This window comes from Carcharodon carcharias, chromosome 20, assembly GCF_017639515.1.
Source record: "Carcharodon carcharias isolate sCarCar2 chromosome 20, sCarCar2.pri, whole genome shotgun sequence".
Lineage (NCBI taxonomy): Eukaryota > Metazoa > Chordata > Chondrichthyes > Lamniformes > Lamnidae > Carcharodon > Carcharodon carcharias.
Window position 1 is genome coordinate 208,758 of NC_054486.1, and position 27,426 is coordinate 236,183.

The 27,426-nt window shown below is 44.5% G+C and overlaps 1 protein-coding gene across 6 annotated transcripts in view; it reads right to left on the reverse strand.

Moving 5' to 3' along the window:
• The window catches only part of LOC121292492 (NACHT, LRR and PYD domains-containing protein 3-like), a 68,817-nt gene that overhangs the window by 30,883 nt on the left and 10,508 nt on the right, over window positions 1-27,426 (reverse strand). For all 6 annotated transcript variants that reach the window (XM_041214512.1, XM_041214514.1, XM_041214511.1 and 3 more), the window contains 6 exons: window positions 24,479-24,568; window positions 22,649-22,815; window positions 14,298-14,469; window positions 14,131-14,196; window positions 8,601-10,338; window positions 2,915-3,001 (listed from right to left, as the gene is read on the reverse strand). In XM_041214512.1, coding sequence (XP_041070446.1) covers window positions 2,915-3,001; window positions 8,601-10,338; window positions 14,131-14,196; window positions 14,298-14,469; window positions 22,649-22,815; window positions 24,479-24,542 — 2,294 coding nt within the window. In that variant the 5' untranslated portion in view covers window positions 24,543-24,568. The remainder of the gene's footprint in view (window positions 1-2,914; window positions 3,002-8,600; window positions 10,339-14,130; window positions 14,197-14,297; window positions 14,470-22,648; window positions 22,816-24,478; window positions 24,569-27,426) is intronic.

Below are 27,426 nucleotides of genomic sequence, written 5' to 3' on the forward strand. Positions count from 1 at the left end.
GCATGGGGAGGTGCCATAGGTGGGGGTGGAGGAGTAGGGGATGGTGGAGGAGTGGACCAGGGTGTCCCGGAGGGAATGATCCCTACGGAATGCCACCAGAAGGGGTGAAGGGAAGATGTGTTTGGTGGTGGCATCATGCTGGAGTTGGCGGAAATGGTGGAGGATGATCCTTTGAATGCGAAGGCTGGTGGGGTGATAAGTGAGGACAAGGGGTCCCTATCATGTTTCTGGGAGGGAGGAGAAGGCGTGAGGGCAGATGCGCGGGAGATGGGCCGGACACGTTTGAGGGTCCTGTCAACCATCATGGGTGGAAAACCTCAGTTAAGGAAGAAGGAGGACATGTCAGAGGAACTGTTTTTGAAGGTAGCATCATCAGAACAGATGCAACGGAGGCGAAGGAACTGAGAGAAAGGGATGGAATCCTTACTGGAAGCGGTGTGTGAGGAGCTGTAGTCGAGGTAGCTGTGGGAGTCGATAGGCTTGTAATGGATATTGGTGGACAGTCTATCAACAGAGATTGATACAGAGAGGTCAAGGAAGGGAAGGGAAGTGTCAGAGATGGACCATGTGAAAATGATGGAGGGATGGAGATTGGAAGCAAAATTAATACATTTTTCCATGTCCCGACGAGAGCATGAAGCAGCACCGAAGTAATCATCAATGTACCAGAGAAAGAGTTGTGGAAGGGGGCTGGAGTAGGACTGGAACAAGGAATGTTCCACATACCCCATAAAGAGACAGGCATAGCTGGGGCCCATGCGGGTACCCATAGCCACACCTTTTATTTGGAGGAAGTGAGAGGAGTTGAAGGAGAAATTGTTCAGTGTGAGAACAAGTTCAGCCAGACGGAGGAGAGTAGTGGTGGATGGGGATTGTTCGGGCCTCTGTTCGAGGAAGATGCTAAGGGCCCTCAGACCATCCTGGTGGGGGATGGAGATGTAGAGGGATTGGATGTCCATGGTGAAGAGGAAGCGGTTGGGGCCAGGGAACTGGAAATTGTTGATGTGACATAAGGTGTAAGAGGAATCACGGGTGTAGGTGGGAAGGGACTGGACAAGGGGAGACTCCATCGTCCGATGTCACCGTGTGTCATTTTATGCATCAGCGAGCAGGCCCCACCCACGCTCACTGACTCGAAAATTCTGCCCATATTTAACCAGTTTATTGGGAATTATTTGAAGGAGTAATATGCACTGTGGATAAAGGGAGCTTGTAGACATACTGTACTTGAATTTCCAGAAGGTGTTTGATAAGGTGCCATGCCAAAGGTTACTGTGGACAATACATACTCGTGGTTAGGGGGTAACATATTAGCATGGATAGGAGATTGGTTGGCTGACAGAAAGCAGAGTATGTATAAATGGTCTTTTTTCTGAAAAGCAGGATGTGTCGAGTGGAGTCTCACAGGGATCTGTGCTGGGGTTACAACCTTTTACAATTTACATCAATGATTTACATGAAGGGAGCGATGGCACGGTTGCTAAATTTTCAGATGACACAAAGAATTGGTTGGAAAGTATGTTCTGAAGAGGATAGAAGGAGGTTGCAGATGGATAGAGATAAGTTGAGTGAGCAAAGATTTGGCAAACGGATTATAACGTGGGAAACTGTGAAGTTGTTCACATTGGCAGGAATAATAAAAAAGTAGAGTATTATTTAAATAGGGAACGACTGCAGAATTCTGAGGTGCAGGTGGATCTAGGTGTTCTAGTACATGAGTCATAAAAAGTTAATATGCAGGTACAGCAAGTAATTCAGGAGGCTAATGGAATGCTGACCTTTATTAAAGAGGAATTGAACAGAGAGGTAAGGATGTTATGCTTCAGTTACACGGTGCATTGGTAAGACCGTACCATGAATAATGTGTAGTTTTGGTCTCCTTATTTGCAGAAGGATGTAAATGCGTTGGAGGCAGTTCATAGGAGGTTTCTCAGATTGATACCTGGAATGAGTGGGTTGTCTTATTAGGAAACGTTGGACAGACTGTGCTTGTTTCCACTGAAGTTTAAAAGCGTGAGGGGTGATTTGATTTAAGTAAATAAGGTGCTAAATGGTCTTGACATGGAAAAGATGTTTCCTCCTGTGGGTGAGTCCAGAACTCGGGGTCACTGTTTTAAGGACAGATATGAGATTTTTTTTTTTCTCTCAGACAGTTGTGAGACTGTGGATCTCTCTGCCTCAGAAGGTGGTGGAGGCGGGGTTATTGAATATTTTTAAAGCGGAGCTGGATAGATTCTTGTTAGGCAAGGGAATCAAAGATTATCAGCAGCAGATAGGAATGTGAAATTCGAAACACAAGCAGATCAGCCATGATCTTATTGAATAGCAGAGCAGGCTTGTGGGTCCAAATGACCTACACCCACTCCTATTTCTTATGTTCTTGCATACTTTCTGTATTTTACTACCCAGATTGCTCACAGCTGCAGACAGTAGTTTCACTCCAGAATCATTCAGTTTATTATTACTTAGGTCCAGGTTTGTCAGTGACTGGTTTGAACTGAGAGCGGGGGTAAGATCTTTAGCACAAAATCTGTGAGAGCATTGTTACACAGTCTGGAGATCGGAGGGAGGGAAAACAGTGGAAATCTGGAGAAAATACAGGCAGGGGTGAAATTGGACATGGATGGAGTTGCAGAATAGTCAGCACTGCATCGGTCATCTGCGATATGGATCTACTTCAATAGACCTCAATATCAGGTGTTCCTATAGACACCAGAAAACGTGATTTTACCTGTTTTTCATCCTTGCCATTTCCATGTCCATTTTCACCCCACTGATTAATATTAATCCTATTACTGATACTCACAATAATGTACATAGAGCTTTTAATAAACTAATTCCTGATACTAATAATAATATACAGTGTCAGACATCCGGTTATTATAAACACAAACTCACACAGTCTGGTACTTACTTCAGTTCCTGTATTTTACAGCCTGGATTCCTCAGGGCTGCAGACAGTAGTTTCACTCCTGAATCTCCCAGTTCATTAAAACTCAAGCTAAACAGAGAAGTGAGAACCACATTAAAACAGACTGAATTTTCACAATGGAGGCAAGGAACAGGAGCTGGGGTTATTTTGGGTCAGAAACCCACAATTGGTGGGAAAGTGATTACAGTTATGATTTTTACATGGGGACGTGATTATTTGTCATGGAGACAGATTTCCTGTTCACTAGGCAGCGATCACTGAGGCTGCTGGTTGTCCTGAGGGAGAGATCAGGAGTTTGTACCAAAGCCTTCCACAGCACCAGAGGGAAGTGAGATGTCACAGGGAAGCCCGAGGCTTGGCACCCAGGGCAGGGAATCCCCTCACTTTATCACTGCCAAACTGGAGGCCATGAGGGAGGGGGCGGGGGGCGAGCTCCTCTTCCCCGAGGGTGGCAGGAGGAAGCCGCCTCATCATGCAGCAGGGACTCCACTTTGTTCAGTGTCCCCTCCCTTCACCTCCTCTCTCACAGCCTGCTGTTCCCTCGATGGGCTGTGTCATCCCAGTGCCTCATTGTCCTCAAGGTCCACACCTCTCTGGAGAGCCATGTTATGGAGAATGCAGCAGAGACACTGATAGAGACACTTGCAAGAGGGGATTGGAGGTCACCATCCAACTGGCCCAGGCACTGGAATCACATCTTCAGAAGCCTGATGCCCTGTTCAATGGTTGTCCAACCACTGTGCCTCTTTCTGGGACTCCCACAGAGAGCTCAGTAACATCACTTTGAGGAATATCCGTTATCCTCTAGGACACACACTTTGGAGGATGAAGTATCCTGGCAGTTGCCAGGAAAGTGAGTGCACACATGGAGGAAGTTTTTGTTGTGGTCACAGACGAGCCATTGAGGGAGTGGAAGCCCTTCCTGTATGGATCTCCCTGACCAGTCACTGGGTACCTTGATGGCCAATGGGTACAATCAGTGATACCTGCTCCTGGGGGAATCCCTGTGTCCCTGCAAGGCCTCCCTGTTATTAAATGAATGCGCTGTCCAGCTCTGGCAAAAAGTGAATCCATGACCTGTGAGATGGCCTGGTGAGCAGCCACATGCGACATGTCTCTAAGGTCCACACCTGATCATTGGGAGGAGCCAGAAGTGAAGGAGTTCAATGCCACAATAACTGTGACCAGAGCTGCGAGGTATTCAGCATTGAGGGCACAGATGTATGTGACCACTGCCTGAAGGGTCATAATACCCACCATCACTGGGCCTTGACAGCTCCGTCTTCAGCAATAGTTCCTGCATTGAATGTTTGGCCTCTGTTGCCTTCCTGCCCCTCTTGCCTCTCCCGTGCCCTTCTGATGCCTGGGGTTCTGCCCTTCCTGTGGAGGGTTTTGCCCCTCATTCAACATGCAACAGCTGGAACCATCCTTCTGGGAAGGTGGCCTCTCAATTGTCCTTGGCAGCATTTCTCCCTCTTTTACCCCCGCACTGCTGGGAATGCCAACCCCATTCAAACCCTGAGTTTCCCTCCGCACTGCTGGGAATGCCAACCCCATTCAAATCCTGAGTTTCCCTCCGCACTGCTGGGAGTGCCAACCCCATTCAAATCCTGAGTTTCCCTCTGCACTGCTGGGAGTGCCCACCCCATTCAAATCCTGAGTTTCCCTCCACACTGCTGGGAGTGTCAACCCCATTCAAATCCTGAGTTTCCACCCTCCCTGCCACCTCCACAGCACCAAGTCACCCCCTTACTAAGTGCCTGCCCCACTGACCTTCCTATCGGGCTTTGACAGCCATGGCTGGCTCCCTCTCTGTGCCCACTCTCCTTCAGATGAACAGATAAACTGTCCGCTCTATTAGAAGTTTAAATCTCAAACCTTATTATGTGCTGAACAAAGTTCTCAACTGTCTTAATTGAGATTCCTGTCCCAACCCGCCTCCTCTTGGTGATTCATGATGAAACAAGCATCATCATCTTGAAATTGACACACTGCCGGTGTCAGTATTCTTGGCACTTTCGCCTGCTCCCTCCATTGCCTCTGTTTCCCTCCTTCGGGAAGCCCCGAAATGTAATTACATTGAATAAAAACTCAGATTAGATTCAATTGTTTTGCCCAATATTACAGGAAACATGGAAGCAACATCAGAAATCAATGCAGACATTTTACTGTTACTGTAAATTAAATCTATTGGGGGTAATTTGATCTTTTGTGGATAGTGTATGATGGGTGATATTGGATCACCCACCCATACTACAGCTCACCCGATTTTCCTTTCACTTGAACGGAAAAGGAAACAGTGAGCAGTGTAAACTGGTGAACAATTCACTATCACTAATTTGACTACTGGTGAATTGCACTTTCACCCCTCTCAATGTTTATTAGACAGAGAGTTGTCTGTGTGCAGCCTCTAAATGTCACCCAGTTTGGTCTCAATCCCTGATGATCAGAATTACTCTCCTGAATTTCAGTGACTGACCCGCCAAGTTTGAGGAAACTTGTCTCATTTCTGTTCTTCCTTAATTCTGGGCTTTTATGAGAACGGCCCAATTTTCCAAGAATTCAAGGAGAGATTCCATGTCCTTCATAACTCTGTGTATTACATAACTCTGTATAATACCTCAGAGTGAATTATATTGTGAAACTCTGCGAACTGTTGCTTTAAAATCCATACCACTGGATTTTATACATCAAGGAAATGTTATTCTCTCCCCTTTACAAAGTTGAAATGTCGCTGTTCTCCTAATTGACAGTGAAGAGGTCTCCCCCACTTTATTTAGCATTAAAGAGGCTCTGCCTTTAGTGCAGGTGAGACTATTCCTATAGTTCAGAGAAATTTCCAGGACTTCCTAATCCCTCGGAATCCCCACACACGGGGCTGAATAATCCGCTCCTGTACGGAGGGGGAGGGGCAACTTGACCAGAAAGTGGGCGGATCTCCGAACCCACCATTCAAACTTGGCGTATGATCCGTTAATTGATCCAATTGCGAACGGAGGGTGGGTTTCAGGCCAACAGGGGGCGAGCATCTGCCCAATCAGTATTGGAGGGCGGCATATCCAGCCTTTGAGGTCATTGCCCTTGACCTGAAACGAAGTCACAGTCAGTAATTTAATGGGCCCTCTGGAATGGGGCAGTGTCAGGGGACGCAGCAAACGCTGGCACTGTTCACAGCTTGGAGGCTCACTTGGACTTCAGCTATTTCCAGGCTGTTAAGCTGAGTGTTTATTTATGAGTTCTGCTGTCTCCAAACTTTTCCACTGAGCAGAGCTGACATTCTTTGTGAACCGTTGCATGGTGGAGTTGTCTAGTTGCTGCATGTTTTCCTTCAGAGATGTCTGCACCATTGGAGCGAGGGGAGAGGCAGGGGAGAAGGGCCAAACCAGCCCCTCGATTTAATGAGGACTCACTCAGAGCCCTCCTACATGCAGTGTCCAATCAACATGAGCAGCTGATGCCATCTGGTGGGAAGAGGAAGAAGCCAAGCCAAACACATGCTGCCTGGGAGCAGGAGCTGAAGAGGTCAGCAATGTTGGGCTTGTCAGGAGAACCTGGCCTCAATGCCAGAAGGGCCTCATTGACCTCATGAAGGTGGCCAGGGTGAGGAAGGCCTCAGTATGTGCAATCTTGTGCCAGTGTACTGCAGGGCACAGTCACGAAGGCAGGAGGAAAGAGAGTTTGGCTGGGCCTCCAAGACAACATGATGAACAAAGGCTTCACTGCCAGTGACAATGTCTGAGTGTCTTTAAGGCTATGGTCCAGTAGGAGGGTGGGAGTTTGGTAGAATGTGAAGGTGAGAGATTTGCACAGTATCCAGGCTGCCAGGCACTTTACTAATAGAGGGTCCAGCATGCCATTCAGTAATCTGAAATTGTTAACAAGTGAATATTACACATTCAGGAGGTGCAACCACACAATGCCCATTTTATAGCCTATATGATGGACAACATTTCAATACAACACTCAGCAGAACACTAAGCAGCCAAAAAAATGTTTCTAATTTATCTAGGTTTGAAATGGAACCTGTGCTCCTTACATTCAGCACTCCCAGCAGTTACTCTTCACATCCTGCCAATCAGAAAAAAGACCCAATTATGCATAGCCTCTGTTTTCTGAAAGCCAGCCAATCTTCTATCCATGCTAATCTGATAATCCCTACACCATCGTCTTTATTTTACGCAGTAACCTTTGATGTGGCACTTTATCAAATGCCTCTGGAATTCCAAGCAGAATACATCTATAGGATCCCCTCTACCCACTGCACATGTCACTCCTTCAAAGAACTTCATTAAATTGGTTAAACATGATTGACCTTTCACAAAACCATGTTTACTCTTCCCCATTACCTTGAGTTTCTCTAAGTGCCCAGCTATAACCCCTTTAACGTTCGACTCTAACACCTCCCCCACTTCAGACGCCAAGCTAACTGGTTTCCTACTCGTTTCTTGCTTCCTGCCTCCCTCCCTTCTTGAATAGAGGGGTTATATTTGCTAATTTCCAATCAGATGGAACCTTTCCGGAATCTAGCGAATATTGGAAAATTAACACCAGCACATCCACTACCTCATTAGTCACCTCTTTTAAGACCCCAAGATGAAGCCCATCAGGATGTGGAGTCTTGTCAGCCTGCAGCTCCATCAGTTCACTCAGCACTGCTTCCCTAGTGATTCTAATTTCACCAGGTTCCTCTCTCCCTTCCACATCTTGATTTCCAGCTATTGCTGGATATTGTCAATATGTGCTAACTGCTGCTGTAAAATCTATCTGCTGGATTTTATGCAACAAGGAAAGTTTATCCTGAGCTGTTACAAAGTTGACATGTGCCTGTTCACCTAGTTGATATGAGAGGGGTGTTTCCCACATTATTTCCCATTAAATAACCTCTACATTTACTGCAGGTGCAGCTTTTATTACATTTGAAGGGAATTTACAGGAGTTCCCTGCTCCCGGCAGTTTCACAGATATAGGGTGGATTATCAGAAAATCCTGTTACATACCAACTGTCAGTTCTACCAGAGACTGTCCACTCTGTGTAAGAACCAGTCAATGGTACAGATTCCTGAAAATACCTCCCAGTTGTCCAACGTGTGTCTGCATTCTGGGTATAAACGTGCAATGGGGGAATTTAAACTTATAGATTAGCAGCAGGTTTCTTCATTAAATGATCAGAATTGGGAGCAAATTTAAATAATTAGAATTCGAAAGGTCTTCTTTCGTAATTATCTAAATTTAAGATATTTCACCCCCCCCGCCAGAAACAATTTGATTAATTATGATGATATATAGGACTTATTTCCCCTTGTGATCCGTACAGCTTATAGTTGATATAGTTTATAATTATTATTTAATTATTTTTATCTCCACAGGTGTTTATTGTCCTTGGACTATCTATATTCTGTTCCCTTTGTGTATAATTAGCACTATTTCTTATCAACAAAATTCCACGCTTAAACTATTTGATTCACCATTACGTATACCAACAATGTGTTCACAAAGGCATTATTCTTAATTTCTAATTAGGAATTTTACACTCATCTTATTTTGTCAAGTTTTTTCTGGCTCTGCCTCTTTTTTCTTGAACTGGAAGTCATTTATGTTTTCACTTCTAAAATAGTAAATTTTCCTCCAATAATGAAAACACGAGCTACAGGACCAAACAAGCAATTACCTCAACCTCTGACATTTGTACAGAACGTTTTCCAGCCGCTGGAGTCCTTCACACTGAATGTAACATTGGTTTAGATCGAGGTGTTTTATTGTATCACAGCGTCCAAGGACAAGAGACAGGACGGCACAGTCAATCGGGGTCAGTCGCAATCCACTAAATGCAAGTGTTTCCAAAGATCCCACTGTGGCCTGAGCCAGTGCTTTATTCTGAGACTCATACAGGCAGTGGAATGTGTTCAGGAGGTTCCTTTTACCAGTTTCAGTCGCTGTGTTTCCAATCTGTCCTTTAACCTTCTCCTTCACCCAGTCAATCACTTGACAGGTTGTTTGATGAAGAAATGGACTCAGAAACTCCTCTAGGGGCCGAGCTGACTGTGGGGAGGAGAGACCAACAACAAAACGGAGAAATATCTCATATCTCCCATCTTCTTCACTGTCCGCTTCACTGAGGAGTTTCTGGATGTCATTGGGACGTGGAGTCAGGAATTGTGCGAGTGCAGCAAGAAACTCTTGGATGGTGAGGTGTGGGAACGTGTAAACCACGCTCTGGATAGAATCATCTCTCTCCAAAAGTTCCATCAGGAACCCAGACAGGAACTGGGAAGGTTGCAGATTGTACTTGATCAAATCTCCATTTCTAAACACAATCTTCTTCTCAGAGACTCCTGTGAAGGCCATCTCACCAAGCTTCAGGAACACATCACGGGGGCTTTCAATCTCTCGGCCATGGTTTTTCAGAATGTTGTAAATATAGTAGGAATATAGTTGGGTGATGGTCTTGGGAACTTGCTGCTGTTTCCTGTTTCTTTGTGTAAAGAAGGGACCCAGTGACAGACCGAGGATCCAGCAGTAGGAAGGGTTGTAGCACATGGTGTACAGGATCTCGTTCTCCTCCACGTGTTTGAAAACAGCTGCTGCCACTGCCTGATCTTCAAAAAACTTGTTGAAATATTCCTTCCGTTCATCACCAACAATTCCCAGGATTTCAGCCCAGACACTGATCTCAGCCTTTTCCAATAGATGTAATGCAGTGGGCCGGCTGGTCACTAGCACTGAACATCCTGGGAGCAGCTTGTGCTGTATTAAACTGTACACAATGTCAGACACTTCACACCAGCATTCAGGATCAGTGCACATGGACTGAGGTTCTGTATTTCTCCAATTGTCAGCAAAATCGATCCTGTCCTTGAATTCATCCAAACCATCGAATATAAACAGCAATCCCTCTGGGTTCTTCCAGAGCTCTCCCAGGGTATTCCCAAAGTAAGGATAGAAAAACAGTATCAGATTCCTCAGGTTTATTCTGCAGTTAATGGTGTTCAAATCCCGGAATTTAAAACTGAAAACAAATTGAAAGTCTGGATATATTTTCCCAGTGGCCCAATCATAAACAATCTTTTGTACCATTGTTGTTTTTCCGATCCCTGGGACTCCACTCACTGCTGCGGAACTCCCAGATTTGGATTTTCTCAGGGAAAAACTGCTCTGGAACAATTGATCAATTCGGATTTTTTCCAGTTCTCTCTGGAGATGTTTCTCTCTCCACTTTTCATGGTCCCGGCCTCTTGCCAGCAGTTCATGTTCTACAAGTATCCGATCTCGAACGTTAGAAATGATCGTTAGCTCAGCGTATCGATCAATCAGCTGGAAAATCTTAACCTTCTCCTTTATTAGGATAGTGTTCACTCTCAGTGTTTCAGCTTGTACCCAGAGTGTTTCCTTGTGTTTCTGTTGAACATCTTAAATTAGAACAGATAGAAAGTGGTCCTCAATGTTAGCTATATTGATGCAACAACAACTTTCTAAGACTATTTCTGTGTTCAGTAAAATGGCACAAGATTTAATTCACAGCTTCAATAGAGATGTGAGTAGAAATTAATTGGAATTGTTGCCTGAAAGATAACAATGAGGATTTGTAATGAGCTGTTTATAGATCAGGACAGCGTTAACCATGAGAGAAAATATCACATTCACAAAAATCTCCATGTTTAGTAAACATCAGGCGATATTTTCTCTCCGATGGTTAATACTGTCCTGATCTATAAACAACTCATTACAAATTCTCATGTGATTTTGGTTATAAGGCAATAGAGGTTCGGGTGCAGGTGTCTCAAACTGTAGGTCTCGACCCCGACTGAGTCAGAGAAATCATGTTTGAGGTCACGAGCTTCCCTTCCTCCAAGGCAGCAATAGTGACAGTGGAAAGGAGATGCCCAGTCCAGAGGCACTGGAAGGACCGTATCGGACTCATTGCATCGATGCTGTCAAGAACAAGGTACTGACTCTGAGCTAAAATGCTCTCAAATCTTAGGAAACACGTTTATCAATGAGTTCGAGCAGGCTTGGAGTGTTTATGAGCCAACTTGGCTCCGGCACATACAGTTAAATGTATTTCACTGACTGACTGACGTGTTTGCAGTTGCAGAAAAGACTGGGAAGTCATGTGTGGCTCAGAAGGTGAGTGGTGACTTTGAACTTCTCTGCGTTCCTGTTCCAATCTGCCTGTTGCACAGGCTCCTTCCTGCAGGATAATTATTCTGCGGAAGCAGAAGCAGCGGAAAAGGACTGGTGGAATTTGCCCTGGGGGGTGATGGGGAAGGGGATTGCAGTGCGTGTTAGGCCGGAAGGGAGAGGGGCCGATTACGGTGTGTATGAGGGGAGAGGGGAGAAGGACTGATTGCATTGCTTGGGGATGAGGAGGAAGGGGACAGTGGCTTGTTACAGTCTGTGCAGAGGGAGTGGTGATGCATGAGGGAGAGTTTGGCTGATTAGAGTGTGTGGGAAGAGTGGTTCATTACAGTCTCTGTAGATGGACTGGTGAAGGATGGAGAAAGGGGCTTCATTGAATCTCTGTCACCAGGGAATATGGTGTTTGGCTGAAACCTCAGTGGTCAGTAACTGTCCCAAGTTGTGTTCTATCCCTGTTCCAAAATGCTCCACTTTCCACATAGAACCCGGCTCTGAGTTGGGAGGAGCACGGTTCCACATTCAGGTAGGTTACTTTCTTGTGAATTAAACCCATTTTATTTTACAGCTGCATTGTGTGTTGCAGAATCCCTAATGGAACTGCAGCCTCTGGGATTATGGTTTTATTTTTGTGTGTCGTTTAATATCCTCAATTGAATATTGAAAGTTAATTTGATTTAACTCAGGTTGAAATTAAAGATTTCAAGATGACCCTTATGGACCCTCGGAGTGATGTTTCTAGATCACTAATGCTGAATGTAAATGTGAACCTCTATATTATCCACTGCTCGCAGGCTAAGGTACATGAACTGGAATGGACTGAGACTAAATCAAATAGTAACATCCTTACAAGTATTTTAAAAACAGAGATTTTCAGATTTAAATGATGTAGTGCCTGTTGACCTGTAATCCAAAACTTTAATTATATGCTACATGTTACTATATTGCTGCTATTTTTCACTGGTGTCAAATGTTAAAATAGGGCCACATTGGGAAATGGTTTCAGAAGCACTGTCCTATAGTGCTAATCTGTGAAAGAGCCAGTGATATTAATCTTCAGCAGAATTTTAAAACAGGATATTGGACATCACCAATGAATGACGTGAATGTGCTATGAATGGTCAGGAAGTTCACAGTTACCATATCTGATATTGGGCATCTTATCTGGGAATTTTGCATGCCGACAGAGGGACAGAATACGCCTGGACAGGAGTTCACCTGTTACTATATCAGGCTGAGACAGTTTCTTTGGGATATTGCCTGAATGGGTAAAGGGTTGACTTCCAACCCCATATCCCCGCCATTAATTTCTGTTCATGACACTTCAATGATTTATGTACTCGGATCCCCAAATGTATTTTAACCTCCATTGTTTCTAGCTTGTCATCATTCAGAAAATACCATGCTTTAGCATTTAAAAAAAAAAACAGCCTTAATATTTCAGCGATAATATGTTTATTTGAACTCCAGTACACTCCACCACACGGTGTCCTTTAGGGCAGAAAACATTTACACAGTATTCCAACTGATCTACTAATAAATATACTCATTGTTCATTTTGGTTTGAACTTCTGGGTGTCTTGAAGCTATTAATGTATATCATATTTTGGAAAATATTTTTCGTTTAAAGTAAAGGTTTATTCTGCAGGTATGTCTTAACTGGATTAAAGCCAGCTAGTCTGGATATGTACTAGTTTTGATATATAAGAGAGGTAGCGTGCATTTGCATTCTTAGAATCAAGCATTCAAGGATAGTGGTGAAAATTGATGCCTTTCTAGCAGCTACCAAGCAATATGTTTATATTATTAAGAAAATTGGTATTTTGAAAATGGTTTCAATGTTAAAAGGTGGAGTTCAAAGAGGCTGCTGATACAATGAGGATTAACATCAAATGGGGCTGGTAGGTATAAATTCAGTAGTTTTCGGGGGTGCATGCAGAGGTAATTTAAGATCAAAAGGCAGTTGCAAGCCCCCAACTGGCTCCACAGTGAAAAGAACCTCGTTCTGAATTCGTGAGGTGAAAATACTTTGCCTGGCCTTTTTGTTAAGTCTATGGGTTGCTGTTGTCTTAATGGAGATTAGTTTGGGAATTTGTTAAAAGTTATGATAGTAGTAATTTGTGGGCATGTGTACATATATTTTAACATGTTTAACTTAATGAAATGTTTTATTTTGATAATGTAAATCCTCGAGAACTCGTGGCCGGATTCCTGAATTTAGAGTCACATCTCAAAAGTTATGCTTAAAATTATAGGTTATGACAGTTGTTTAAAGTTTCCCTGTGGGATTTTTAAATAACTCAACTTTACCACTGCAACGGTCAGAACACTTCCTGTAATGAAGGTTTGGGAAAGTACCACCAAATATCGAATTGACATTGATACAGCCAAAAGACGTAATGAATAAAATAATTATTCTTCGATTAGAACAGCGTGCTCTATCTCTTTCATTGCAATGGTGAAGCAAATCAATAACTTCCCAGTCACTATGAACATTGTCTTTTCCTCACATTTCGCCAGAGATAAATATTCTATTGATGAACATTGAGACCATGTACCAAATCGCATCCAACATGATCTGACTACTCATTTTGTGCTGTAGAAGGATGACATTAACGTAACGCGTCCCTGACAGCTTACGGTGGGTCAGCATTCTAGGAAATCAGTTCACACTTCACACCTAGCTCAACGCCCTGAGTTTTACTTATCACCAGACTGAATGTGCCACATAGAGTAGGTTTGTAATAGGATTCACAGTGTATCAGGATCCTGCCATGTCTGGACAGAATTTCACAGCGTATCAGGATCCCACGAAGTGTGTACAACACTTCACAAATGATAGCGACCTGCATAATTAGAGAAAATAGCAAAAATCGTTTGAATTGTAATTTTATGCTGAAAAGTTGAGGATTGATTACAAATCCAAAGCACATTCAATCCAGCTTTTCAGGCCACTGCAGTTCTGACTCCCAGATTCTGACCATCTTGAAACAAAGTGCTACAGTTAAACATTCAGATCCTCAAGCGTGGAATAAATGTTTTGAGATTTCTGATTAATTACTTACCTTCCAGGTGACTCGGTAGTTCGGATGCCTCTCGGTTCACATTTATATAAACACATGGATCAGCCCCTGTTTAAATTAATTAGCTTTCATGAAATCAGCTCAATAATGGTATAGTAACATTTGCAGTGTTTGAAACTGAAATTGAATTCAATTTGATTTTACCATACCACGTTCCTGTATTTCTTTCAGTATTTTATCCAACTTTGGTAACTCATGGCGCATTTTCTCCAAGGATTCCCACATCACTCTTCGTGCCTGAGACCCCTTCTCCATCACCAGGCTGAGAAGAAGTTTGGAAGTGTCCACCCGGTTTCCCTTCTCCATGAGTTCAGTGACTTTCTGTAAAGAATAATCAATAATGAATGTATTGAGAAGCAGAGTGAAAGGTAAACACTGATAATGAGGATGAAAGTGATTAGTGGTGAGAATTCCAAAGTTGTTTTGAGCACAGAAACCAGTCACTGGGCAGGGTCATGACCCATGGTCAACATGGGTAGATATTCCGTAAATATAACCAGTCACTGGGCAGGATCGTGATCCATGGTCAACATGGGTAGACAGTCCGTAAATATAACCAGTCACTGGGCAGGGTCGTGATCCATGGTCAACATGGGTAGATAGTCCGTAAATATCATAATTCAATCATAAACTGGAAATAAAATGGAAATCAGGATTATATTTAGGGAAGACTGAGGAATCACTGAGACTCAGCAGTAATTTTAACCTGGTTAGTGTTCTTTGTCCATTAGTATCCTGCATGATGTCAGATTACTGACTGATAATATGATCCATTTTTTTCTCACACTGACTTCCTATTGCCACACTTTGTGATTTATTCAGATACAAAATAACATCGAATCAGAGCTCAATTTGCAGCAAAGGGACTTTTTGAGCTGAGGTAAACAGCTAGAAATCTGTCTGAGAAATTACCAGTGACTATTCAAAACAACCACTTTCAGTCAGGAGAATTCGCAACAACAGTGGTGGAAATCCAATCAATTCAATCACTGTTCCCCTTGGCCTCTAAAATATCTGGAAACAATATTTTGTACATCCACAGCTGGTGCTACATCCCAGTAACCCGGAACACGTGCCCGCAGTGGGCATGTGTAGTCAGCACTTCCATCACCAGCTTACATTGAACCAGGAAACTAAATGTCCCACGGTGTTTTCGCATAGGGGAGCAATCAAAAGATGAATCTGGTATGAAGCAGGATATATTAGCGGATTTAAGAAAATAGAAATGTTATGCAAGGGGGAGCCGTGTGTTGAGAGGTGGACAATAAGACAACTAAACACTTGGTCACGAGTCGTGGTGTGAAGAGGAACTGCACAGGAGGGAGTCTTCAGAGGAACTGATCATTTCAGTGGCACAGGATGGTTTGTAGAGCTGGAGGAGTTTACAGAGATAGAGAGGGTCAAGACATTGAAGGATATTTAAATAGGAGGATGGTAATTGGAACAAGAGACTTTAAAAGACTGGAGGCCGTTACAGGTGAACATCCAATCTGAACAGGACTTGTGGAAGATAAGAGGACAAACAGCAGACTTTGAGTTCCTCAGGATTAGAGAAGATAGAAGACTGGCCAGCAGTGAAAAAAAGGTTTTTTTACGAAGGTTCAGCAGATGATGAGCTAATGCAGGGCTGGAGACAGGCAATCCAATGATGATAGAAGCAGGCGATCTTTGATGGAGAGTATCTGGATTTGTGAGTCCATCTCACACATGGACCATGAGATGATGGACATTCTGGTTCCGCCTTAGACATTCAGCTCTGAAGTGGTAAATAAATATGCATAACTTAATACTGTAAATGTCAATATATAATCCTTGAAAAATCATTCCAAATCAGGGTTTGAGTTATATGCAAGGCAAAGGAGCGAAATCTTATGCCTTGGTGCTCCTTCTGCACAACTTATCTCCATCACATCCACCCAACCCCCTCCCACCAACACCAGCTTTAACCCACTCCCTCACATTTTTGGGTTTTCAGAATTGAGAACAACAGTCACAGTGTGGTCAACTGTTTCATATTAATTTAGCAAAACTTCTTAGCTTTTGTAATCAATGCATTTATTTGTAAAGCCCATCAAAAGCTCAGGTTTCAGTAAGATACACTTTAAAACGACAGTTTTATCAGACACTTACTAGATAACTTTGTTTCATATTATGTAACCATCTCTGCTTCTTTGAACCTGGCCCTATGCAATACCTGATCAGTAACATCCAAAAGGCTTGAAACTCAAGCAACAATCCCATATACAAATTAAAATAGCTGTATTAACATGAGGAGTATGGCTGGAGGGAGTCGGCAGGACCAGACTGCTGAGGCACTACGAACTTTACCACGTACCTTGCACTCCAGCAGCCTCCACTCAGGTCTCAAGACAGAGCGAAGATTACAGAAGCTGCAGGCAAAGACAAGGTGGTTCAAAACAACAGCAACGATTGGCCGATTCCAGATGGTTTAGGCACCAGAGATAAAAAAAAACTGCGGATGCTGGAAATCCAAAACAAAAACAGAATTACCTGGAAAACCTCAGCAGGTCTGGCAGCATCGTCGGAGAAGAAAAGAGTTGACGTTTCGAGTCCTCATGACCCTTCGACAGAACTTGAGTTAGAGTCCAAGAAGGAGTTGAAATATGAGCTAGTTTAAGGTGTGGTGGGGTGAGGGAGAGAGAGAGAGAGAGAGAGAGAGAAGTGGAGGGGGTTGGTGTGGTTGTAGGGATAAACAAGCAGTGATAAAAGCAGATCATCAAAAGATGTCACCAACAATAGAACAAAAGAACACATAGGTGTTAAAGTTGGTGATATTATCTAAACGAATGTGCTAATTAAGAATGGATGGTAGGGCACTCAAGGTATAGCTCTAGTGGGGGTGGGGAGAGCATAAAATATTTTAAAATACTTAAAAATAATGGAAATAGGTGGGAAAAGAAAAATCTATATAATTTATTGGAAAAAAAAACAAAAGGAAGGGGGAAACAGAAAGGGGGTGGGGATGGGGGAGGGAGCTCAAGACCTAAAGTTGTTGAATTCAATATTCAGTCCGGATGGCTGTAAAGTGCCTGGTCGGAAGATGAGGTGTTGTTCCTCCAGTTTGCGTTGGGCTTCACTGGAACAATGCAGCAAGCCAAGGACAGACATGTGGGCAAGAGAGCAGGGTGGAGTGTTAAAATGGCAAGCGACAGGGAGGTTTGGGTCATTCTTGTGGACAGACCGCAGGTGTTCTGCAAAGCGGTCGCCCAGTTTACGTTTGGTCTCTCCAATGTAGAGGAGACCACATTGGGAGCAATGAATGCAGTAGACTAAGTTGGGGGAAATGCAAGTGAAATGCTGCTTCTCTTGAAAGGAGTGTTTGGGCCTCGGACGGTGAGGAGAGAGGAAGTGAAGGGGCAGGTGTTACATCTTTTGCGTGGGCATGGGGTGGTGCCATAGGAGGGGGTTGAGGAGTAGGGGGTGATGGAGGAGTGGGCCAGGGTGTCCCGGAGGGAGCGATCCCTACGGAATGCCGATAAGAGGGGTGAAGGGAAGATGTGTTTGGTGGTGGCATCATGCTGGAGTTGGCGGAAATGGAGGAGGATGATCCTTTGAATGCGGAGGCTGGTGGGGTGATAAGTGAGGACAAGGGGGACCCTATCATGTTTCTGGGAGGGAGGAGAAGGCGTAAGGGCAGATGCGCGGGAGATGGGCCGGACACGGTTGAGGGCCCTGTCAACGACCGTGGGTGGAAAACCTCGGTTAAGGAAGAAAGAGGACATGTCAGAGGAACTGTTTTTGAAGGTAGCATCATCGGAACAGATGCGACGGAGGCGAAGGAACTGAGAGAATGGGATGGAGTCCTTACAGGAAGCGGGGTGTTAGGAGCTGTAGTCGAGGTAGCGGTGGGTTTGTAATGGATATTGGTGGGCAGTTTATCATCAGAGATTGAGACAGAAAGTTCAAGGAAGGGAAGGGAAGTGTCAGAGATGGACCACGTGAAAATGATGGAGGGGTGGAGATTGGAAGCAAAATTAATAAATTTTTCCAAGTCCCGACGAGAGCATGAAGCAGCACCGAAGTAATCATTGATGTACCGGAGAAAGAGTTGCGGAAGGGGGCCGGAGTAGGACTGGAACAAGGAATGTTCCAAATACCCCATAAAGAGACAGGCATAGCTGGGGCCCATGCGGGTACCCATAGCCACACCTTTTATTTGGAGGAAGTGAGAGGAGTTGAAGGAGAAATTGTTCAGTGTGAGAACAAGTTCAGCCAGACGGAGGAGAGTAGTGGTGGATGGTGATTGTTCGGGCCTCTGTTCGAGGAAGAAGCTAAGGGCCCTCAGACCATCCTGGTGGGGGATGGAGGTGTAGAGGGATTGGACGTCCATGGTGAAGAGGAAGCAGTTGGGGCCAGGGAACTGGAAATTGTTGATGTGACATAAGGTGTCAGAGGAATCACGGATGTAGGACCTCACAGGTCCAACCCTGACATTGTCATCAAACCCGATGACAAGGGTGGTGCTGTTGTTGTCTGGCGCACTGACCTCTACCTCACGGAGGCTGAGCGTCAACTCGCAGACACTTCCTCCTACCTCTCCCTGGACCATGACCCCACCACTGAACATCAAGCCATTGTTTCCAGGACTGTCACTGACCTCATCTCCTCTGGGGATCTTCCTCCCACAGCTTCCAACCTGATAGTCGCCCAACCTCGGACGGCCTGCTTCTATATCCTACCCAAAATCCACAAACAGAACTGCCCCGGTAGACCGATCGTCTCAGCTTGCTCCTGCCCCACAGAACTCATTTCTCGTTATCTTGACTCCATTCTCTCTCCCCTTGTCCAGTCCCTTCCCACCAACATCCGTGATTCCTCTTACACCTTACGTCACATCAACAATTTCCAGTTCCCTGGCCCCAACCGCTTCCTCTTCACCATGGACGTCCAATCCCTCTACACCTCCATCCCCCACCAGGATGGTCTGAGGGCCCTTAGCTTCTTCCTCGAACAGAGGCCCGAACAATCACCATCCACCACTACTCTCCTCCGTCTGGCTGAACTTGTTCTCACACTGAACAATTTCTCCTTCAAATCCTCTCACTTCCTCCAAATAAAAGGTGTGGCTATGGGTACCTGCATGGGCCCCAGCTATGCCTGTCTCTTTATGAGGTATGTGGAACATTCCTTGTTCCAGTCCTACTCCGGCCCCCTTCCACAACTCTATCTCCGGTACATCGATGATTACTTCGGTGCTGCTTCATGCTCTCATTGGGACTTGGAAAAATTTATTAATTTTGCTTCCAATCTCCACCCCTCCATCACTTTCACGTGGTCCATCTCTGACACTTCCCTTCCCTTCCTTGACCTCTCTGTCTCAATCTCTGGTGATAGACTGTCCACCAATATCCATTACAAACTCACCGACTCCCACAGCTACCTCGACTACAGCTCCTCACACCCCGCTTCCTGTAAGGACTCCATCCCATTCTCTCAGTTCCTTCGCCTCTGTCGCATCTGTTCCGATGATGCTACCTTCAAAAACAGTTCCTCTGACATGTCCTCCTTCTTCCTTAACCGAGGTTTTCCACCCACGGTCGTTGACAGGGCCCTCAACCGTGTCCGGCCCATCTCCTGCGCATCCACCCTTACGCCTTCTCCTCCCTCCCAGAAACATGATAGGGTCCCCCTTGTCCTCACTTATCACCCCACCAGCCTCCGCATTCAAAGGATCATCCTCCGCCATTTCCGCCAACTCCAGCATGATGCCACCACCAAACACATCTTCCCTTCACCCCCTACTGTCGGCATTCCGTAGGGATCGCTCCCTCCGGGACACCCTGGTCCACTCCTCTATCACCCCCTACTCCTCAACCCCCTCCTATGGCACCACCCCATGCCCACGCAAAAGATGTAACACCTGCCCCTTCACTTCCTCTTTCCTCACCGTCCAAGGCCCAAACACTCCTTTCAAGAGAAGCAGCATTTCACTTGCATTTCCCCCAACTTAGTCTACTGCATTCGTTGTTCCCAATGTGGTCTCCTCCACATTGGAGAGACCAAACGTAAACTGGGCGACCGCTTTGCAGAACACCTGCGGTCTGTCCGCAAGAATGACCCAAACCTCCCTGTCGCTTGCCATTTTAACACTCCACCCTGCTCTCTTGCCCACATGTCTGTCCTTGGCTTGCTGCATTGTTCCAGTGAAGCCCAACGCAAACTGGAGGAACAGCACCTCATCTTCCGACCAGGCACTTTACAGCCTTCCGGACTGAATATTGAATTCAACAACTTTAGGTCTTGAGCTCCCTCCTCCATCCCCACCCCCTTTCTGTTTCCCCCTTCCTTTTGTTTTTTTTCCAATAAATTATATAGATTTTTCTTTTCCCACCTATTTCCATTATTTTTAAGTATTTTAAAATATTTTATGCTCTCCCCACCCCCACTAGAGCTATACCTTGAGTGCCCTACCATCCATTCTTAATTAGCACATTCGTTTAGATAATATCACCAACTTCGACACCTATGTTTTCTTTTGTTCTATTGTTGGTGACATCTTTTGATGATCTGCTTCTATCACTGCTTGTTTATCCCTACAACCACACCAACCCCCTCCACTTCTCTCTCTCTCTCTCTCTCCACCACCCCCCCAACACCTTAAACCAGCTTATATTTCAACCCTTTCTTGGACTCGAACTCAAGTTCTGTCGAAGGGTCATGAGGACTCGAAACGTCAACTCTTTTCTTCTCTGCTTTTGCTGCCAGACCTGCTGAGTTTTACAGGTAATTCTGTTTTTGTTTTGGTTTAGGCACCATATTGGCTGCTTTGGACATTGGCCAAACAGCCTGTCGAGCTTGATAGTCAACGAGCCGGAGCACCCCGATCGGAATAGGGACAAATGATTAGCACCATCTGCAAACCCCCTCTCCCAAGTGCTGCTTATAAGCAGAGTATAAAATGTGAACAGCTGGTGTGGGTTCTATTGAAACGTGAAAAAAAAGTAATTTACATGAAGCTAAGGCAGCACAGTTTATTAAATGAATTAATTGCACAAAGATACGTTTAACCACAATCAAAGCATTTTTAAACCATTGTCGGCATCCGAGCAAAGAGCCCCAAAAGTCATCTTGGCTATGGGATCATCGTAAGGATTCAACTCTGGGTCATATTTGGTGCTTTCACTTTAGGAATCATCCCGCCACAATAAATGATCTTCCTCTCTTATTCACTGAATTAGATATTCCGCATTTTTCAACAATCTGATGGCACTTTGTGCAATAACAGAATCGAACAATTTGATGATAAAACCACACGAAACCTCAAGGGGCAGCACGCATATTTCCACTTTTTGTGAAGGTTTATTTCCATCAACCATCCAACTATTCCATTCAACTCGAACATGATTCTTCAATGGTTTATTGAGGCACACAGCCAAAGATTGAAATCCCGCCAGTCCCCACCAACCCACACACTTTCCCCAGTTTCCCCAGTATAACTGCAATGTGGGTGTAATTTCTGTGCAGGCACCTCTTGATCTCATACATTACATGCGATCTGAAACTGTTGTACATTTTTAAAATTATTGTTCCACAGGAGTTGGGTGTCACTGGATACGGCACCTTTTATTGTCCACCCCTAGGTGCCCTTGAGAAGGTGCTGATGACCCGCCTTCTTTAACTGCTGCAGTCCATGTGGTGTAGAACAGTGCTATTAGGGAGTTCCAGAGGTTTCGTCCCGCGACAGTGAAGGAACCGTGATAGTGTTCTACGTCAGGATGGTGTGTGGCCTATAGAAGAATTTGTCGGTTGTGTTCCCATGCATTTGCTGACCTTGTGCTTCTTGATGTTCCAGATTGTGCGTTTGGAAGGTGCTGCCAAAGGAGGCTTTGCTGTTGCTCTGGTACATCTTGTAGCTGGCACACACTGTTGCAAGTTTGTATCACTGGTGGAGGGAGTTGATGTTGAAGGTGATGAGTGGGCTGCCAATCAAGCAGGGATGCTTTGTCTTGGATTGTGTCGAGCTTCTTGAGTGGAAGCTGTACTCATCCAGGGAAGCAGAGAGAATGCCATATTACTCCTATGATGTAAATTCAAACCTAACATTAGGAAACACCGGAAGAAGTTTTATCTCCTATAAAACCCATTCACTTGCATAGAGTTAAGATCGGGTCCATTAATATTTCAGTGAGTGTGTGGTCAATCCATGGAACAGGCTTCCTGGGGAGACGGTGGTGTATGGCATGTGTAACATGCTTGGGAGGAACGTGACTTTTATTTTTGTGGTTCTGAAAGCTCGGTACCGCTGGGGTTTTCTTCACTTCACGAATGGGTCCCTTCCAGAGTAACTAATTACTAAGATTAGTTAATAACTCCAAAATTAACTCATACTAATTGTCACGCCATGTGACTTCAAGGGCGTTAGAAGATAACCCAGACAAGATTCTGCTCATTTTCTTCATCTTGCATTTCCTTTGTCATTATTCTGTCAGCGTTGTGATATTTATATAATTGAAACTCAACCTGTGCCCCGCCCACTTACCCGATGCTCTTGTCCACTGAAAATCCATTTGTTTGTTAACAATGAGCTGACTCCATCCACCGCTTCTTCAATCGCCTGTTGTAGCCTGTGCCGGTAGAATTTTGTCAACTGGAACAGTTGATAATCATCATACTTCGTTAAGAGCTCTGTGACTGTGGAGTTTGGAGCTGTGAACACAATGAAGATGAAACATGTTATCACGTTGGGCTATAATTCCTCATATTATACAGCTGAATCCCCTTGCGAACCAAAGTATCAAGTAGCATCTTCAAACGTGTACAAAATGTCTGGAAAAGCTCAGAAGGTCTGTAAGCATCGGCGGAGAAGAGCACAGTTGACGTTTCGAGTCACGACCCTTCAACAGAACTGTTCTGTTGAAAAGTCATGAGGACTCGGAACGTCAGCTGTGCTCTTCTCTGTCGATGCTGCCAGACCTGCTGAGTTTTTCCAGGTATTTCTGTTTCTGTTTTTGTTTTGGATTTCCAGCATCTGCAGTTTTTTGTTTTTATGTACAAACTGCCTGTCCATCTTCTCAAAAATGGGGCAAATTTGTCACACATGACTATCAGGCTCACTTTCCTATGAGTGTCTTGAAATTTTCAACATTGTCTTATAACTAACACATTGCACCATTCAGATAGCCACATGCATAAGCTGGATGGGAATGCCAATGGCAACAGTTTCCCCTCCAAGTCACACACCTTTCTGACTTAGACTTATATTGTTATTTCTTCACCATCACAGGGTGAAAATCATGGAACTTCCTATTTAACAGTTTCAGCTCTAACAGTTTTAGGATGTCCATTCTCTGTTTTCAGATCGGAATACTTCCAACCCTCCAGTCGGATCAGCTGATACCCTTCCCACTGCTTAACTGACCTACTCTGGAAAGCTATTATTCTTGGTGTCTTGGGGGCAGACAGTGGCATAGTGGTAATGACATTGGGATAGTAAGCCAGGGGCCAAGGCTAATGCTATGGGTTGAAATCCCTCCATAGCAAATGGTGGAATATAAATTCAATTAAATGAGTAAAAACTAGATTGAAAGCTGGTCTTAATAATGGCAGCCATAAGACTATCAATGATCTTTGTAAAAATAAATCCATCAGGTTCAGTGTTGTCCTTTCGGGAAGGATAACTGCTGTCCTTACCTGGTGTGGCCACATGTGACTCCAGTCTCACAGCAATGTAGTTGTCTTCTAACTGCCATCTGAGATGGCCTAGAAAACCACTCAGTTCAGGGGCAATTAGATAACGGGAACAACTGCTGGACTTGGCAGCAATGTTCACATCCCATGATAGAATATTTTTAAAAATCAGAGCACGGCTATCCTTTCCCTTGCCCTTGAACTCACTCCAATGATCCAAGAGCCATGGACCCACCCCTACTGCTCCAACCCTGCAACCACACTTTGATGTGTCTCATAATCCCCTCCTGAAGTGGCCCGGTGCAAAATGACCCATATATAATAATCATGAAGCCTTGGCTATTAACTTGCCTAAGTTGTAATAATCATTCTAACTTACTATTAGGGACCTGCTCAAGGCTGTAGAAGAGTCTGCCTATTCCCCTGACTATATAATCTCCCAACACTATTACTGTGCTATTCCTTTGTCCCACTTACCTCTCACCCTCATCTCACTCAGGGTGAGATCCTGCTCCCTTGTGTCACTTGTTGTTCAGGAAGATCCTGCTCTGAGTCTCTGTCTCTATCCCCCAATGCCAGTTATGTCATGCTGCATCTTCCTGCGTGAGCTACAGGTTCTTGCTCGAGTTTTGTAGTATTTTTCTGAACAGAAATTATATTTCAAAAGTTCTTGTGAACCTACCTGGATTCATTCTCATTCTTCTGGAAGACGTTGGATCTTCTCCCCTGTTTGATCTTTCAGCCATGGTGAAGACCAGCGTTCCCAAACGCTCTGTAATAAGTATAATATTAATAGGAGGTTAGACGGGAATATTAAAATGAGTAGGAGAACATTGTCTTGTTATCCATGATATCAGTTCCTCCTCCCCCATCATTACAATAGCTGTTAGTTCTGGGATCGGGTACTTCCTCGTGTTACGATCAACTTTCCACATCAGGTGTGACATAGCCCAGCTGCTCAGTGAAATCCACTGAGTCCCACTGATCTCCAAAATACAGTTCCATTGGGTTAGCGTTGGTTAAGACTCCACAATGGAAACACCCATTGGTAAGATTTATCCACACAGTGCAGGGTGAAACCAAAATAATTCCTAAGGCATAGAACATTTTGAGGTCAAATGTGGTAAGGAATATCATTGATGAATTGAATAATCCTTTTTTATATACATTTGTGCAGAATTGAATGTTTTATTTGTTTACAAATGTTTGTTTAATATTTTCATTTCTTGAGATTAGATATTAAGTTATGGTATTTAAAGAATATGATATCTATTCACACCAAAAAAATATTAGTGGGTGCGATTCCCCTGCTCTCCATTGGCAGTGACATTGTCTGTGTTTTCATGGATATCTATCCTGGGGTTTATGCTTCAATTTCAATATGTATACCCTGTCTCTTGTTATGCCAGAACCTGACTAATGAACAGAGTTTCAGGAGAGCTTGTGTGAAAAAGAGAGGAAGAAAGAGAGAGAGAGAGAGTGAGAGAAAGGAAAAGGAGAAGAAAAGAGAGTGAGAAGGGGGAGAGAGAATTCCAGCTCTGAAAATTGGAAATGGAGTTAGCAGCTCAAAGGCTGAAACTGCGAAGGAAACCCCTCTCCACTTGGATAACAGCATCTATCTCCCTACCCCAAACCAATCTCTGAGGTCCTTAAGTGTGTTAGATTCATTCCCAAATTTGAAGAGTTTGATGTGGATTAGTTTTGCCACTTTTCAGATAGTAACAGAACAGTTATAATGGCCATCAGATATCAGGATGTTTTTAAGTCAATGGCAGCTGTCAGGGAAAGCTCTAAATGTCTACTCCATGCTGACTCCTGACATGTCCACTAATTATGAACAGGCCAAGGCTGCCATCCTTAGTGCCTATGATTTCATTCCGGAGGCATACTGCTAGCAATTTCAGAGCACTCATATGAAGCACGCTTAGACCTACATCGAATTCGAATGGCTGAAGCAAATTGTGTTCGACAGTGGGTCCACTCTTTAATAATTCAGTGCTCCTACACGGGATTGCACGACTTGATATTGCTGGAGGAATTTAAAAACCGCATACCCTTCAACCGACAGATGCTTTTGGAGGCGCAGAGAATCCTCAATGCCAGGGATGCAGCTATCACAGCAGACAACTGTGTCTTCACCCAGAGGCCTGGGAACTCAGGCAGCCTTTCCAAACCATTCCCATGATCACTGGACCATAAATAAGGCGAAGCAGACAGGAAAGGCCCTCCATCCAGAAAGGAGAGTACAAATGAGGATGCAAGAAGTTCTCCTCAAGCTCGAAAAGAGAACACCTGTCAACTGCTGTGCTCCCATTGTAATAATACGGGACATTCCAGACCTGAAAGCTGGAGATTGAGCAGGAATCCTGTGGGTCTGATAGGGCTCCATAACAGTAATCTCCAGAAGGACATGCCAATGGGTAGCTCAGCAGAGCAGGTAGAGATACTCATTCCAGGAACTTGCCCCTTGGAGGGTGTGGCCCTATGTTTGGCTGAGCCAGACAAGCTCCCAGAAAGTTTTTAGAGCGTTGTCATTCCAGGAACATGGTTCCAGTGCCCATCCCAGGACCTGAGCAAAGCCATTATACTGCTCCAGGATATCGGGGCTACTCAATGCTTAATTTATTGGTGGAGAATGGGGAGAGGTAAGCCTGCTCCCGAGTCCTCCCTTTAAGCCAAGGAAATGATCAGTCGAGTGGAAGGAGGATACTTGTCTGTCCCCCTCCATCGGGACCACATACATTGTGATCTAGTCTCGGGCCGAATAATGGCAGGAATTCTCCCCAAACTACTGGTAGGAGGGATCAATTCCCTTCTCAGACACAATTTGGCAGGCAATAAAGTTTTAAGTAGCAAAAGAAAATAGGCCAGCAACAGCCAGCAGGAATCTGCAGGATTGCAGGGAGATGGGGAATGTTCAGAGGCCCTAAAGGATGAAATAGATACTGCAACAAATGAGAGAGCTAAGAGAGAGTTGATGAATTAAACAAGGCTGAAGTTAGGCCAGTGGAGTCAAAAAGGGTCCAGGAAGGACCAGTGGAATTTAAAACAGACTCACACAATGACCCCAAAATTAGGTTGGCCAATACACCCTTCCCAGAATCAAAAATGGACTGGAGAAGTCCCAGGGCAGGAAGAGGGACCATGAGGGAGATGCTCCATCTGTGTGAGGAGAGTCAGGAAAAGAAAATTGTTCACTCAGGAAAGGCAACGGGTGAAGAATATAATTCAAAGGAGGGCTGGTAGAAACATTCTTTCCAGAGTTAAATAGGGATGAAGGGAGATCCCAAGCAGACATTGAATGAAATGCCTCACCCAGTTGAAGAGCAAAATGGGAGTACAGCTGGAGGTGAACATCCAATTGAGGGAGGAATTATTCCAGAGGACATTAAACAAGGTATGGTAATGCCAATTCCAATCCAAAGGAATGATCTCATGCGCCAATGATCTATTTGGCCGATATCTTATTGCAGATTTAAATGAGGACCAGGGAAGTTAATAAATAGGCAAAGAAAGAGTGAGTGTGATACCTCACCTAATTGAAGAGCCACAGGTAAGTACAGCAGGAGCTGAACATCGACCTGAGGGCAGAGGTATTACAGCAGACATTGAACGCCTGAGAGGAAAACC